The 15,470-nt window shown below is 32.8% G+C and overlaps 2 protein-coding genes and 1 pseudogene across 5 annotated transcripts in view; 2 read left to right on the forward strand and 1 right to left on the reverse strand.

The window, feature by feature from the left end:
* LOC125812740 (photosystem II reaction center W protein, chloroplastic-like) overlaps positions 1–15,470 on the forward strand; it is a 428,451-nt gene that overhangs the window by 366,046 nt on the left and 46,935 nt on the right. The gene's annotated exons all lie outside the window — the stretch shown is intronic.
* On the reverse strand, positions 3,094–7,151 carry LOC125812584 (magnesium transporter MRS2-I-like; annotated as a pseudogene).
* LOC125812730 (probable U6 snRNA-associated Sm-like protein LSm4) lies at positions 11,079–15,310 on the forward strand. Its single transcript, XM_049492212.1, has 8 exons — positions 11,079–11,109; positions 11,346–11,382; positions 11,478–11,519; positions 12,009–12,107; positions 12,192–12,269; positions 14,506–14,545; positions 14,708–14,866; positions 15,132–15,310. Exons 2-8 carry the CDS (start codon positions 11,380–11,382, stop codon positions 15,152–15,154), a joined length of 444 nt encoding a protein of 147 aa, XP_049348169.1. The 5' UTR covers positions 11,079–11,109; positions 11,346–11,379; the 3' UTR covers positions 15,155–15,310.

The following is a 15,470-nucleotide window of genomic DNA, read 5'->3' on the forward strand; positions in this document are numbered from 1 at the left end:
ATCTCGCTCACCTTGTTCCTCCCTCTATCATGTAGCTACGAATCGTAATTAGCAAACTATAGCTATGGAGCCTACTAATTAAGTTACTTTTTGTGGTATTTGCAAAATTCCCTCGTAATACACTCCTCAATACATAATAGAGTGATAAAAATGAAAAAGTGTATCAAACAAGGAACGACTAATAGAGAGTGAATGAATGCATTATTTTTACTAATACATTACCAAACAAGTATGTAATATCACTTGAAATTTATTTTTTCTAGTTTTATTAGGAAAGTTATTTTTTTGTTTTTATAAGGAATTTGTTTTTCTTGACAAAATGTTTTTTGAAAATTTTAATCAGTCAAATAGGAAAAAAAGAAAATTGTGTACAAACAAGCCTCTAAAGTTTCAGTTTTCACAGCAATTTTCTTTAAAAATAGTATGGACCTGTTTGGAAAGTCACCCTGGTAATTGGACTTAGTGTAATTACATTGTCTGTTATGTTTGGTTGACCATGTATTACCTGATCAGTAGTTAATTGGGTGTAATTGATAATTTTTTCCTACTATTTACTATTCCCACCCCCGCCCACCCTAATTTTCCAATTTTTAATCAATAGATACTTAAAAAAAGTATCACGCAAATCGCGATAGCACATTTGAATGACGTTAATTATCATATATATAATATATCTAATAGTAATAGTAATCTTATGATTAGTTTGTGGTGTACTATATTGGATAAACTTTATACATATATTAGATTTAAACGCCCTTCCCTAAGTCCTAAGAATTGAATTTCTACACATTAATTAAGTTACGACAAATCACATACTTTGTATCATATTATAATTAAAACATTTTTGTTAAAAATAACTTAATGTGGCGAAAACACTACTATTACTACAACAAATTTCAACTCATGATAAAAATGATAGCTACAAAATTTTATCATAAAATTTGATATATCATTTCGTTATGACAAATAATTATAATTATTAAATCAAAACACAATTTTTAGTACTCAAAGCAAATATATTATTAGTAATTTAGTATAATAAATTAAAGGCAACAAGAAAGTCGAAGAGTAAGTCATAAATTGTTGACATGAAAAGGAAGCTTCTAATTAAAGTGAGGCAATGTGGTAAGGCATGGGGGTGTATCACAGTGTGTATCACGAGGCAATTCTATGTGCTCAGTGGAACCCACTCTCATGATCGACTTGTTTAATTTTACTGCCTTATTTTTTGAGTTTAAGTTGTATTTATTAAAAAATGGTTATGATCATATTATATTTGATATTTGATATTTACTGAATCGACTATGTAAATTCCTATCATATATAGGGTTTATAATAGGCCCTATTAGAGATTTATCCAATCTCAATATTTGAATCTAAAATTTTTAATTAAAGATGAAGGATCGACTTATCCATCTCACTAGATGGTAAAAGTTAATTGACACTCATTATTTACATACACTAAATAAATAAATGTAAGATATGCATTTTTCACATATATATTTATCAATTAATCATGGTTAGATAATATATATTTTCATGTTAAACTTTAATTTTGAAGGTTACAATATTTGGGTTTGGTGTAAATATTAATACTGGCTAAAACAACACATTAGGGTTTGATTTTGAGGTTTATCTGTATGTTTTTTTGGTTATCGATTTATAGACAGTTTAGATCATTACAGAATTGATCCTTATCAATTTAAACATTTAGATTTTACACGAATTTTTAATTCAGTGAAAATCACTTATAAAACAAAGTGACAAATCAATTAATGATGTAACTATAAACATGAGTTGACATCTTACATCTTGCTCAGAAGCAAACATTAACATCTTATAGAATAACTAAGAGTTTGAGACACTAAGAAGTAACAATATGAAACTAAATCTTAAATGAAGAACTTTATATATCAAACGTATAATATATTTACTATTTACTATCAAATTATCAGTTAACCCCTTAAGAAAAAACTCACCCTTATGTCACTAGAATAGGTGAGGAAGGTGCCTCCAATCACAGTACTGACAATTCAAGATGAACTCTTTTCATGCCAACAATAATAGTACTAAACTTTCAAAAGAAGAGAGATGAGATCAAGTTTTATACTCTCTCCGTCCAAATAATTGTCCGGTATATTATTTTGGGATGTCCAACAATATTTGTCTACTTTATGAAATCAATGGATAATTTTACATTTAGTTCCTAATTTACCGTTATTATTGATTATAGTCATCTATCTATTACATTATTTAAGATATTGTATTTATTATATTTAAAATGTGATATAGTAAAATTATCCTTTTACTTATAGTTACTTAAAAATGTACAAAATTAATAATGGACAAATATTATTGAATAAAGAAAGTAATAAAATGTTATAGCCGGCTAAATTACATGTAACAATTCTCTTTATGACATTAATTGGAGTCTCCCTGCCATAAAGTGTCACCTCGTGCCAGCCACACAACAAATTTGTAGTCCTTGTAATCTTGTTTTCAACTTTTTTTGTGCTACTGCTACCATTTGGTCCCAAAACTTCTTAATCACTTTTAGGGGTAGACATGAATTGATGTCCCTCTTTTAACATGCATCTAACAAGTACAGGTACTTCACTCTCATTTGTCACTTGTTATATTCTTTATAGTTTAATAAACAAATCACAAATAGTTCAAATTTGATTTTTGAGTTATAAATAGTTTCTTTTGTGTATACTATTCTCTTATATATATCTATATATATATATATAGGTTATTTATGTGTAATATAGCCCTTTGAGAATTAAGGATATAGGTGGAGGAAATTCTGAATTTTACAAAAAAAAAATGTTGTAGCTGGTAGACCATCCTTAAATTCTTTTTTTTTTCATCGTTGTTGAAACTTCTGACTGATTTGCAATTAGTGGCGGAGTCACATTAGCTCAAAAGGTGGTCAATTAAATCCGCTTGTCAGCAAATTACATTTGTCCGCACGTGAGATTTTATTTTTATATATCATTTATCATATATATTATCTATTGATTGTTGAATTCATCAATACACAACAAGCATGTCTTAGGTCATAAGTTCGTGTTGTAACATTTTTACATGTAGGGTGTATTTTATATTATAATATAGAGATCGGAGGAGTAATTTTTAAGATTTAAGATCCAACAAGTCCCTTGTGCCTAGCATATGTAACTATTGATAGGAAAACGGATGCAGAAGCAATTCCAGCAAGAATGACCACCTGCAATATAAATACAAGTGTTACCGGAAAAAAAAATACATATTCTAAGTGTACGAAGCATTCTGCATTCACACAGGATCCAACGAAGGATCGCATCCCAAGAGAGTGTGATATGTAGGCAGTCTATCCTGACGCAAGCATTAGTGACTTGATTCTATAGCCACAATAGAGACAGCTTTATTGTTGCTACGAGGCTTTCCTTCTAGAGTTTAACGTCTATATACTTTTGAATTAATTTTTTGATATAATATACTACTCCCAGAAAAAGAATCGAGTATGCGCACCCATTTAAAAAGGTAGCCATGGTCTTTCTTCCATGGAACTGGAATATTCATTCCCAATATTGCAGCCACCAAGGAGTACACTGTCAAACAAACTGTACCAGAACTCAGGAACAGCTCCAACTGCGGTATCAATCAAAACAAATGCTATTTATTCGCCTATATACAAGTCGAGAAGTAGCAGACTTATACAGGAAATATTTAACAAGACGGTACATGTTTCAACATACCTGGATCAGCTGATTTCGATGATTGTCCAGCTGCGAGCAACAAGGAATTAACTGTTAGTTTTGTGTATAGTTCCTAAAGCTAGAAGCTTTTAGCATTACACAACAAGTTAAATCAACGCGGAGTAGTAACCTGAATATTGATATAGTCCTCTGTGTCATCAATATATTCGCGCAACTGGATAAAGGAACACCAGTATCACTATGTAATTAGAGTTCTGAATGATCAGTTCATTATTTCATTTTGTGTATGTAAAGAGCATCAGGTTCCTGTTTTTTTCATTTTCTTACCGTTGTCAATTTGTTCATCGTGCTTTCAATTTGTACAAAGTAAGCCTGCAAAAGCATGTAGTTATCACACAACACATGTATCCCGGGATTAATTATACATACTAGTGTGTGTAAGTTCATGATAATACTAACCTCAAGAAACATTTCAAGTTCCTCAACATCAGTCTCCTCATGAGTTATCCTGCTGATCCTGCTTGCTTTGGTTAATAACTTTGAGCGTATTGAGGACGTATCAGGGGACCAGTAAGGTGCCACCTGACCACTCAGGGGGGATGAAACTCCAGCAACTAATTTTCTTGAGAGGTAAAGGTCAGCCATGTCACCATCATCTTCGAGAAGTTGTTCGAGATCATCCCTTACCTAGAAATTGGCATAATTTAGATTCAATTACGTTAACTAAAACATTCAGCTCCAGATGAACTCAATCTTGTTCCTTCGAGACACCAAATTTTTAGTCCATGAACAGACGCATAGACCAGAACATCTTGTACTTTTCAGGACATAACATGTAGAAGAAAAAGAGAGACATACTTTTTGAACCCGACTAGTCAACCTAGTCATTGCACTCTTCAATTTGCGCACTCTATCCAGGTTGCGACTACTAATCTGCAAATTAGTAAAAGAAAATTCACAAATTAGAAGAAAAGGTACTTGGGAAACAAACTGATCAAGAGAGAATAATATATGCGCTGTGCGCAGCACAGACATATCGATCATAACCAAAATGATATCCAGTAAAGCAACTAAACAATGGTTTCCTTAGTTGTGCTTGGGATGAACAAACAGTTGAGGAAGGACATTTTGTCAATTCAATTTATGCAAAACAATCAGGCAAGGTCGTAATATGTTGCCTCCTGTTCAAATAAAACTAATCTTGGTTGACGTAGATGATGAGTTGGACTGGTGATTTAATCAAATGGCACCATAAGTCTATATCTAGGATAATTCTTACAACACATTCAACCTGATTCTGTCGTGAGGTAAATATATCTGATTGCAAGTTTTTGCTATAAAACTTCATTAATCCATCTATCAGTTAGAAGTGATCGTTTCCCTTACCTACAACTCTGTAATTCCTCTTCTACGGATGATAGTATTTCTACAAACACTGCTTTTTGAAGTCCATGCTTAACATAACATTGCAAGAAACCAACTTTCCTTTTCCCTTTACATCCCTTCTGACTTTCAAGCCATAGACAAGTGGAAGAATGCTAAACGTAGCATTTCACCGCAGATCTTCCACTGTTAAACTTAGTTCTACTTCAATAATCATTTAGAAAAGGAAGGTGCTAATTCACTGCTTTTGGAAGAAAACAATGACCTAATCATCATATATAACATGTTAACTTATCGAACAACAGAAACTTGTTGGACATTCGATGGTGGCAAGTAAATATGGCTTTCAAGAGCAGCTGATTATCCATAATTAGAACAACTCAAAGTAAAACAATCAAGTTAATCTCAAATCAAACAAAACTTATCTACTATTTTAGGCACTTTGATTAGCTTCAAACCATTACCACACTCTTTTACAGATTATTAATGCATAGTTTAGGTAGTTAGTTGCACTAAGCATGAAAGTGACCTTATAACATATTGGTTTACTATCTTACCTTGGAGGTGAGCTCATCTAAAGCCGGGTAAGCAGCAGTCTCTAGTTCTCGTGTATGAGTGTCAAGATAGCTGCATACTCCTTCTAGTGCTACTTCTAAAGCTCGAAATTCAAAAGGAAACTCTGCATCACAAATAATAGGAACGGATGACTAGCAATCGTGTTGCTTGCATAGAAAGAACACATAGTAACCAACGACTCAGCATCGAAGAAATAAGAAGCAGTAGGTGCATACCAGTTGGTTCAACGGTTTGCATTTCATTTCGTGTCCCATTAACAACAGGTTGATCATCATCTTCACCTTCTCCTAAGCTAATAGCTGGCAATGACAATCTTCTTTGAAGTTCTTCAACAACAGGAAGAACATTTTCATCCATTGGGTCACGAATCAATACCTACCTCAATCAAATAAAACACACACAATGGGATATACATTTATTATTAAACTAAAATCAAGAAAGCTATAAAGCGACAACCAATAATCGTATATTCCCAATGAACTTATCTTCAATACTCTAAGGGGTCGTTTGGTAAGAATAATACTGAATAGAGTGTATTAGTAATGTTGAGATTAGTAATGGTGGATTATTTCTATCCACGGTTTGGTTTGGTGTACTAAGGACAATTTTGTCTTTAACCATGCTTATTCATGTGTTAATAGTACTGAATAAATACTATCAAACAAAGGATTAAATAATACCATGACTAATATATGTATTATTTTATCTAATACATATTACCGAAACGATCCCTAACTATGTAAAGAAATTTTTTTCAGTTACATCACTCCGAAAGTGAAATTAGTAACCTGAAAAATAAGGCAAGTAACCTCCTACAACAGCATAAATTATACAGATAATGTAAAATTATATTTGAATCCATCACCGCCTCAAAAATATGGTAATTAGGCAATATAGAAACACTATAAGAAAAACAACTTTTAACAGTAATAAATATGCACATTAATAGAGAATGTTAAAACCTTTACTGTCATTAGATTCAATATTGCTATAGACTTTAGGGACATTGCCACTAAAAATACATATTTAATGGCAATTAAGATATTGCCGTTAACTAATTGCTGTTAAAAAACATTTTTGGTATAACGAAAGCAATAGAAATTTACCTCATCTGTAGTAATAATTGCTTTGATATGCTGAAGGCAGTGAACAAACCAGCCAAAACAACAAAAGCACAACAATTGGATTTCTTACCAAAAAGCAAATCATTGGTTAATTTCTCAGATGATCACTCAACTAATAGTTATTCTCTCGAGGTAAGTGACAAATCAAACTTGGAAAGTTTAAAGGTTAAGTGCACCTCCAAATTGAGTACAATAGCCTTTTCTCTGCCGAATATTGCAGAAGGATAAGAAAGCAGAGGATCAAGAATACGAAGATCTCTAGCATGTATTGAAACTCTTTTCATAATAGCATACTTATCCAAATCCAATATAATACTCTGCCCTTACTGTCTACAAGTATCCACCGTCTGTATACCCCTGTTTTCATCTTTCACACTTACAACAAATAATAGTAAATAATGCAATTTGGGAAAACCCGGGTTTCAAAAATCACAAAATAGTGAATTCGAATACTGATTTTTGCAGAAGGGAAATTTGTGTTAGTATCGAAATTAGCAGGTGTAACGCGGAAGATAGCAAAGCAAACCTCGAAAGACCATGAGTAAGAAGATAAACAAGAAATATACCAAAAGACACAAAGATTTAACGTGGTTTGGTCAATCGACCTACGTCCACAAAGGAGATGAGCAATCCACTATAAATATAAGAGTACAAAGTATAGAGAAAAACAACCTCAACCAATTCACTCGGAATACATGGGAGGTTTACACAAGTGGGTCACAAGCTTGATACGTTATCACTTGTGTAAACCTCTCATGTATTCCGAGTGAATTGGTTGATGTTGTTTCTCTCTATATTTTATACTCTCATATTTATAGTCGATTGCTCATCTCCTTTGTGGACGTAGGTCGATTGACCGAACCACGTTAAATCTATCTCTTTTGATGTGTTTCTCGTTTGTCTTCTTACTCATGGTCTTTCGACGTTTGTTTTGCGAGATAAGGACATGAGATGATAGGTGAAACTGTAGAGAAACAAAAGTAGTTATTATTACTGCTAAAAGAAGTAAAGTTGATTTTTGCATGGTTGTATGTTTTTGGCCGATTGTGAGTGCGGTAAACAAGCAAAAACTTACATAAACAGAGAAGTACGGTGCATCAACCCTCGATTTTTTCATGCTATTTGACAAATATAATAATATACTTGGTACGACAGGAATTTTTTTTGAAGAAATAAGTGAGGTTTTTTAATTTATTATTGGTATTTGAGGTTTAAAATGTATTATTTTAATAATAATATTTATACATAATTTATGCAGATATTATTGAATTGGTGACTTGGTATGAGGGTTACAGTCTGACAGGTGGTGAGGTGGTAGGGACAGTGGTTAATGGAATTAGGATCGAAGGTGAGGTTTGTTGGTAGGTACGGCGGAGATAGCTTATTGATTGTGGAGATTTCGATCGAATTCAATAGTTTTAATTTAAATTTTAAATTTATATTTAAAAAATATTGAATATGTACAAATTATAAATTTAGAACTCAGTAATTTTATATTCACTCTCTGCCCTCTCTCGTTCGCCTCTCTCCTTCGTCTCTCAATCTCGCTCGCCTCTCTCCTCCCTCTCCCAATCTCGCTAGTCAGATATACAAATACATATGTATATGAGTCTAGGGGTGCTCACATTTTGGATAAAAACTGATCCAAACCGAAAAATCGAACCAAATCGATAAAATAAAACCAATTTTATTTGGGTTTGATTTGGTTTGGTTTTAGATTTTTGAAAATCGATAGTATTTGATTTGGTTATGGTTTTATTCGAAAAAATCGAAGAAATAACCAAACTGAACCGATGAATTATATACATATATTTTATTAATATACATACTTAATATATTGTTTTTATAAACAACTTTAAAGATCTTATATATATTTTCATTAAAATTTCTTTATAATTTACTTATTGAAAGCAAAAATGTCTAAGATGAAAATATTTTATCTTATTGATTTCATATATATGAGTGTCTATGACAATTCTTTGTGGGACTGAAAATATTATTGTCTCTTCCTTCTAGACCAATATAGTGAATTTGAAAGCTTATTGATAGTAAATTTAGTGATGGAAAGTTCAGTAATTTAAGTCATTCTAACTATTTTTCGTTTTGAATGAATTGTTTCTTTTATTTTTGTGTATGGTTAATAACCGAATAACCGAACCAAACCAAACCGAAATCAATAACCACCAAACCGATAAATGTATATTATATTTGGTTTGGTTTGATTTTGATAATTTTAAAACTGATTAAGTTGGTTTGGTTTTGGTTTTGACCAATAACCGATCCAAACCGACACGTGAACACCCCTATGTATATCAGTTACATATATACAGTTATTTGACAGATATACAAATACAATTCATCTCTCTCCACTCTCTCTCACTCACCTCTCTCCTCCCTCTCCCTCTCTCAATCTCGCTCGCCTCTCTCCTCCCTCTAACATGTAGCTACGAATCGTAATTAGCAAACTATAGTAATGAACCTAATTAAGTTATTTTTAATGGCTATTTGCGAAATTTTCTTAGTAATACACTCCTCAATACACAATAGAGTGTATAATTAATGCAATAACATGAAAAAGTGTATTAAAGAAGGAACTAGTAATACATAAAGTGAATGCATGCGTTATTTTGCTAATACACTCTATCAAACGAGTGTGTAATACCACTTGATTTATTTTTTTAGTTTTATTAGGAAAGTATTTTGGGTTTTTATAAGGAATTTGTTTTTCTTGACAATATGTTTTTTGAAAATTTTAAATCAGTCAAATATGAATAAAAATTTGTGGACAAACAAGCCTCTAAAACTTCAATTTTCACAGTGATGTTCTTTAAAAATAGCATTTGAATTTTCACAATAGTGATTATTTATAATTGTAGAGATTAAAACTGAGTTTATAGATTTAGAGCCGGCTAGGATTGATTTAAAAGTTGGTCAAATCTACTTTTAAGTCATTTTTAATTTTTGGAAGTGTTTGACAAGTTTAAAAATAACTTAAAATATGTTTAAAATAACTCTTTAAAAAGTTAAAAAAACCAAAAAGTAAATTTCTCTCATACTTTTTATTTTTTGACTAAAAAGTCATTTAATTTGACTTTTTATTTTTAACTTAAAAGCTATTTTTTAGAGTAAATTTTAGAAATAACAAACAAAAAAAATCATATTAGCGCTTTATAGCAACAATGTTGCTATTTGCGATCCATAACCAAATTATGTTTGCTATGGAGCATCTGATTTGTATAAATCACGGATTTGTATAAATATTGTGGCGATTTGTATGAAAATTATGTTTGTATATGTATATATATTCTCTGTGTTAGGTTAGAGCGGCAAGCGAGATTGGGAGAGAGACGAGTGAAAGAGGGCAGAAAGTGGAGAGAGGTGAATTATATATGTATATTGGTTAGATAATTGTATATATGTAACTACTATGTATATGTTTCAATGATTGTGTTTGTATATCTGCATAAACTTTGAATTAATATACAATTGAGTCGAGTTAATATACAATTGAATCGAGTTAAAATATTTGTATTTGTATATCAAATATCTCTCTCGCTTTATACAAATATAAATATATCTAATTATACATTGTATTTGTATAATTTGTGTTTGTATAAAGCCATAGAGAGAGATAAAAGAGAACTGGACATGCAAATATTTGTATTTTTATAATTATAAGTGTATATGACAGAGTGATATGTATATATATATACAATCTCTCATGCTTTATACAAATACAAACACAATTTATATATTTGTGTTTGTATAAAGTGAGCGAGGCGAGGGAGAGAACTGAGAGTGGCAAGCGATATTCAAGGAAAAATGCGAATGACGATAAGTTTGCTGCGGATTGAAAGTAAATGAAACTGTAGCTATAACATTTATTATGAATTAATAATTAACTACAATGCACAATTTTTATTTTTTTTTTAAATCAATCCAAACGATTTTTTACTTTGCCAATTTAAGAGGAAAGCCCCACAGTGTCCACACTTTTACTAGTGGATCTTCGCTCTAGGTTATTTTCTGTTTCTTTCAAACATTTTCCTTTTGATTTTTTCCGTCTCTTCTCCCCCATTTATTAACCTTTTTGGAAAGACGGAAGCTATTCAATTGAAAGTAGTAGACGATTCAATTTACAGCCCATGAAACGTGGAGCCCACCAAATTCATACTTCATAGCCCTAACGGCGGTACTACAGAAAATTTTCAATTTACAATAAATCTGGACTCCACTTGGTACAGTTCAAGTTTAATCTAGGAACCTTACGCTTTCGTTTTTTTTTTTTTTCAACAAAGGGAGGAAAAAGACGAAGATCAAGCTAAGTAAGGCTTTGAATATCTTATATGTATTAGCAAAGATTATGCGTATAAACTCATGCACTATCTAGGTTTTGATTGTAAAGAAGAGACAATTTACAGATTTAAGTGTGTCTAAGTTTTGAATGTAAAAAAAGAGAGAATTTACAGATTTAAGTGTTCTTTTGTGTGTGTGTGTGTGTGCAGTTCTTCGGGATCAGTTTTTTGTTTTATTGGTAATCCCTGTGTTTTGACTTTTGCAGGCTATTTTGAATTCGGAATTTCCCCCATCTAAAGATGGTAGGTTTAGCGAAAATCGCTTTCTGAGCTGTAGGGTTAGGGTTAGGGTTTTGAGTTCTTATGAAGCTCTAATTTTTATTTTTCTTCTGTCTCAGCTTCCCCTCTCTTTGCTCAAGACTGCACAGGGGCATCCCATGGTAAGCTTTTGAATTCATGTGGAAGAGGGGTTGTGTCTCTTTTTGTTTTCTCTCTTCCTTGCTTATTGTTTAGTCTGATCTTATTTCTTTTCGGTGTGGTAATGCAGTTAGCTCAATTAGGTTTTTCCAAGTGCTGCATGTTTTGAATGAACCTGAACTTATTAATAACATATAAAAACAACAAACCCTGTGAATAAAGTAGTTATAGGAATAATTCTCCTGTTGTAGCTGTTTGGGAAATTGGTGGGAGAATAACAAAAATGATTTCATGTTTTGTCCTGTTGTTAGTTGAGGCTTTTGGCTAACATTCTTAAAGGCAACAGATTTTTTGTTGGTATAGTTTATCAGTTTCTGCATATTTATATTGTATCTCCAAAATATGCCACAAGTCCCTGGAGCCCACGAGATTCGAGGGATTTTGAGAATTCGTGTGGGATTATTCTATTTGTTCAATTATCTCAATCTGGAAACTTTTGTTTTCTAATACAGTTGGTGGAGCTAAAAAATGGAGAGACTTATAATGGTCATTTGGTGAATTGTGATACTTGGATGAATATCCATCTTCGTGAAGTTATCTGTACATCAAAGGTAATTCATTGTTTTTTTATATGTTATTGCTAGGTTTTCAAATGTATTGGTGCAAGACCACCTGATTTTGAAAAATTAATGCAGGATGGAGATAGATTTTGGAGAATGCCTGAATGTTATATTCGTGGCAATACCATAAAGTATCTTAGAGTTCCTGATGAGGTTAGTTTATTTTCTTAATTACTATGATTAATAATGCTTTCTTGTAGTATTATTCTTTTTTCACTTGCAACATAGTGTGTATGGCACTTTTGGACTTTGTACTAAGGGGACAGAAGATGGGTGCCTATTTTGTAGTAGTTATTTGTATTATTAAATGGTTGCTTTGCAGGGGTGACTGTAAAATTTGTAAACTAGTTGTGGAATGGCAGTTTCTACTTAAGTAACTAGGACTAAACTACTTGCTTTAGTGCTATCACTCAACATGACAATGAGTTTGAAAAATCTTTAGTTTTCATAGAGAGTACACGTATTATACACAATATTTTTTTACACACCTAACGTGCAGGCCTGAATTCTTTTTCCCGTGCCAAGCACACAACTTATTTTCTGATAATGGGTGGGTTGAGAATTGCACCATGTTGAGATGTGAAATGTGTGATCATTTGATGTAAAAGCTTAAGTTGTTAGGGAGAACACATTTTAATTTACTTAATAACATCTTGTACAGAACACTGAGGACGGTCCATTTACACCTTTATTGTGGTGCATTCTAGGGGCTTGGTTTGATGTAAGTAGGTGGAATGAAGATACTTGCTAATCTTGGAGTGACCAGACTCATGGATATACTTGTCTGGTTATTCACTCAATGGGGCTTTTAGGGGTGGGTTTCAGTTGTGTTGTTGTAGGCTGAAGTTATGTTACTAGCTAATCTGTGGTGTCTGGGTCTATGTGGCTAAACTTACCTTGACATACTTGGATTCAGAGCTGGAAAACATAGAGAACCGGGTAGAAAAGTTAAAAGAGGTATCAGCAGTACCAAGCAATAATGCAGGGAACTGAAGGTTGAACTTATAACACAACTCTGATGTTCCTAAAGGCTAAATATAAATGCATCCATACTCTTGTTACCTCTTTTCTACTGATAAAATAGATTTCTTGAAATGAAATCATTGTTGTGGTTGGAACATTAGTGTTTTAGACTTCGAACGTAGTGTTCTTCTCAAATAAGATGTGTAGCCAAGTGGTTTTCATATAAGATTCGGAAGTTAGATAATTCTTAGTTCTTAAGTAATTATTTTCCAATATTACTGGCTTATTTTATATAAGATATCCTATACTAAAAAAGATTATAAAATGTTAGATATCATAAGGTTGAACCCCTATTGATGTTGTTCTTTCTTGCGTGCTTGTAGTCAACTGTATGTTCATTTCCTCGTGACTGTGAGTAGAACATTCCTGTAAGAAGAGAATTGATTATGCTGATGTGATGCAATTTAGCCAAATCAGACATTGTTGTGCTCCCTATGGACCGTTGAATCTGACACCTTAGGTAGGAGTGCGACTCTATGAAGCTTTAGCGATGACGATCTTCCATGTGAAATCTAACGTTTGCAGTTTTGACTAAATAAAGCGGGGGCGCATGCTTTCTGCTTTTATTTTCTGTTTACATCGTATTATGCACTCTTCCGCCCTATTTTTTTAATAGATCATGACAGGCACATATGGGAAGTTATCCTAGCTTCTCTCGTCCATTCGCCGTCCACACATTCATAGTTGATTCAGGAATGACCTTTGAGTTTTGGAGGTTATCCTTTTGTTGATCTTTTAGGAGTGCCAGGAACCATCTTTTCCCAGTGTTTGTTTCCTCTGTTAGATGCTTTTCTTTTTGTTTGTGTGGGCTTTCAATACTAGCTAGGAAGGGAGATGATGTTTGAATACAACTGTTATCCTAATTTTCTGTACTTCTCCTTTGTTTGGACATATGGGGGGTGGGGGGTTTGAAAAGGAGAGGTAGGTGAGAAGAGTTTTCATGGGCAGCTCACATTTTCTTTTAAAAAGTCATAACGTTAACAGATAGAAGTAACTATAAAATGAAAACCCCCTATATCCTTTCAGACGTAAAAGGCAGATTTTACACTTTCACTTCTACAAAAATGGAAAAGAATGCAGATTGCCTTTTCTTTTGTACATGGAATAACTTTAGTATTGCAACATTATTTTACTGAGACTCTAAGCTTTGTAGATATTCTTGATGATATATATATTTTAAAATATGGACATACCTACTTGTGTTTACTGGTTTGAATAGTTCATTTTTATCACTGGGGTTGGAGACCAAGTTTGCAGGAGTTTATAAATTCTGGAAGCTTAGTCTGCCCTTGGCTCTTCATTTGACCAAGTTAATAATCCCTCTTAGTGTTGTTTGGGTAACTATGCTATTTGTGTAATTTTCCAGGTGATTGATAAAGTTCAAGAAGAAACAAAAAGCCGTGGAGGTACTACTTTGGACTATTAATTATCAGGAATACTTATAGCCATTTCTATTTTAGCTATTGGATCAGTGTGGAGTTTGTTGATTTTACAAATACTGCCCTACTAGCCTAGAATCAGTGTCTGAACATTCAGCTTAATTAGTATATTTTAAAATCCTTTTGCAGATAGAAAACCACCTGGTGTCGGTGGACGAGGAAGGGGAAGAGGAGGTAGGGATGAAGGTGCTGCTGGAAGACAGGCGAAAGGCATTGGGCGTGGAATGGAAGATGCAGGTGCCAAAGGCCGGGGCAAAGGAGGACCTGGTGCCAAGTCTGGTGGAAAAGGTATGAAGTGTTCAATATGCAATTTTATTCTCAATTCTGCTAAAGCTTATGTTATCCCCGAGTCTCAATCCGTGGCACTGCATTTCCATGTGAGATATCTTATTCATGCATATATCTATCTAGCAATACATTCATGTTCAATGTTTGAATTTAGTCTCCATACAGCAAGTCTCTATGTTGTAACAGTCCTCAAGTATATTTGTGAATGCAATATCTATATAGCCATTTGCTAATCAGATGATTTTGGATGGTATTTATTGTACAGGTGGTGGCCGTGGACGTGGCTAATCGTCGTCATTTAGAGACAAAGAAGCCAGATGACAAGCTAGATATATTGTATCTAATTTTGTTTGTACTTTCAAATTATAAAGTAACTTACCGGAGAAAAGGCCTGCTTCCAGTTATTATTATTTTAAGATGGAATGTATGTAGGCTTGAAATGCTTCTTTATTTTTAGGTTTCAAGTATGCCAAAATTTGGACGAGTCCTCGTTGAAAATATGATATTTTCTTGGAAAAATTACGTAATTAGACATATTTCATTACCATATAAGTATATTATTATTACTACACTTTCAAAATATTACGTATTTTATCACTAATTA

The sequence above is a fragment of the Solanum verrucosum genome, unplaced genomic scaffold, assembly GCF_900185275.1.
Source record: "Solanum verrucosum unplaced genomic scaffold, falcon-dt-bn FXZP01000235.1, whole genome shotgun sequence".
NCBI classification, from domain to species: Eukaryota; Viridiplantae; Streptophyta; class Magnoliopsida; order Solanales; family Solanaceae; genus Solanum; species Solanum verrucosum.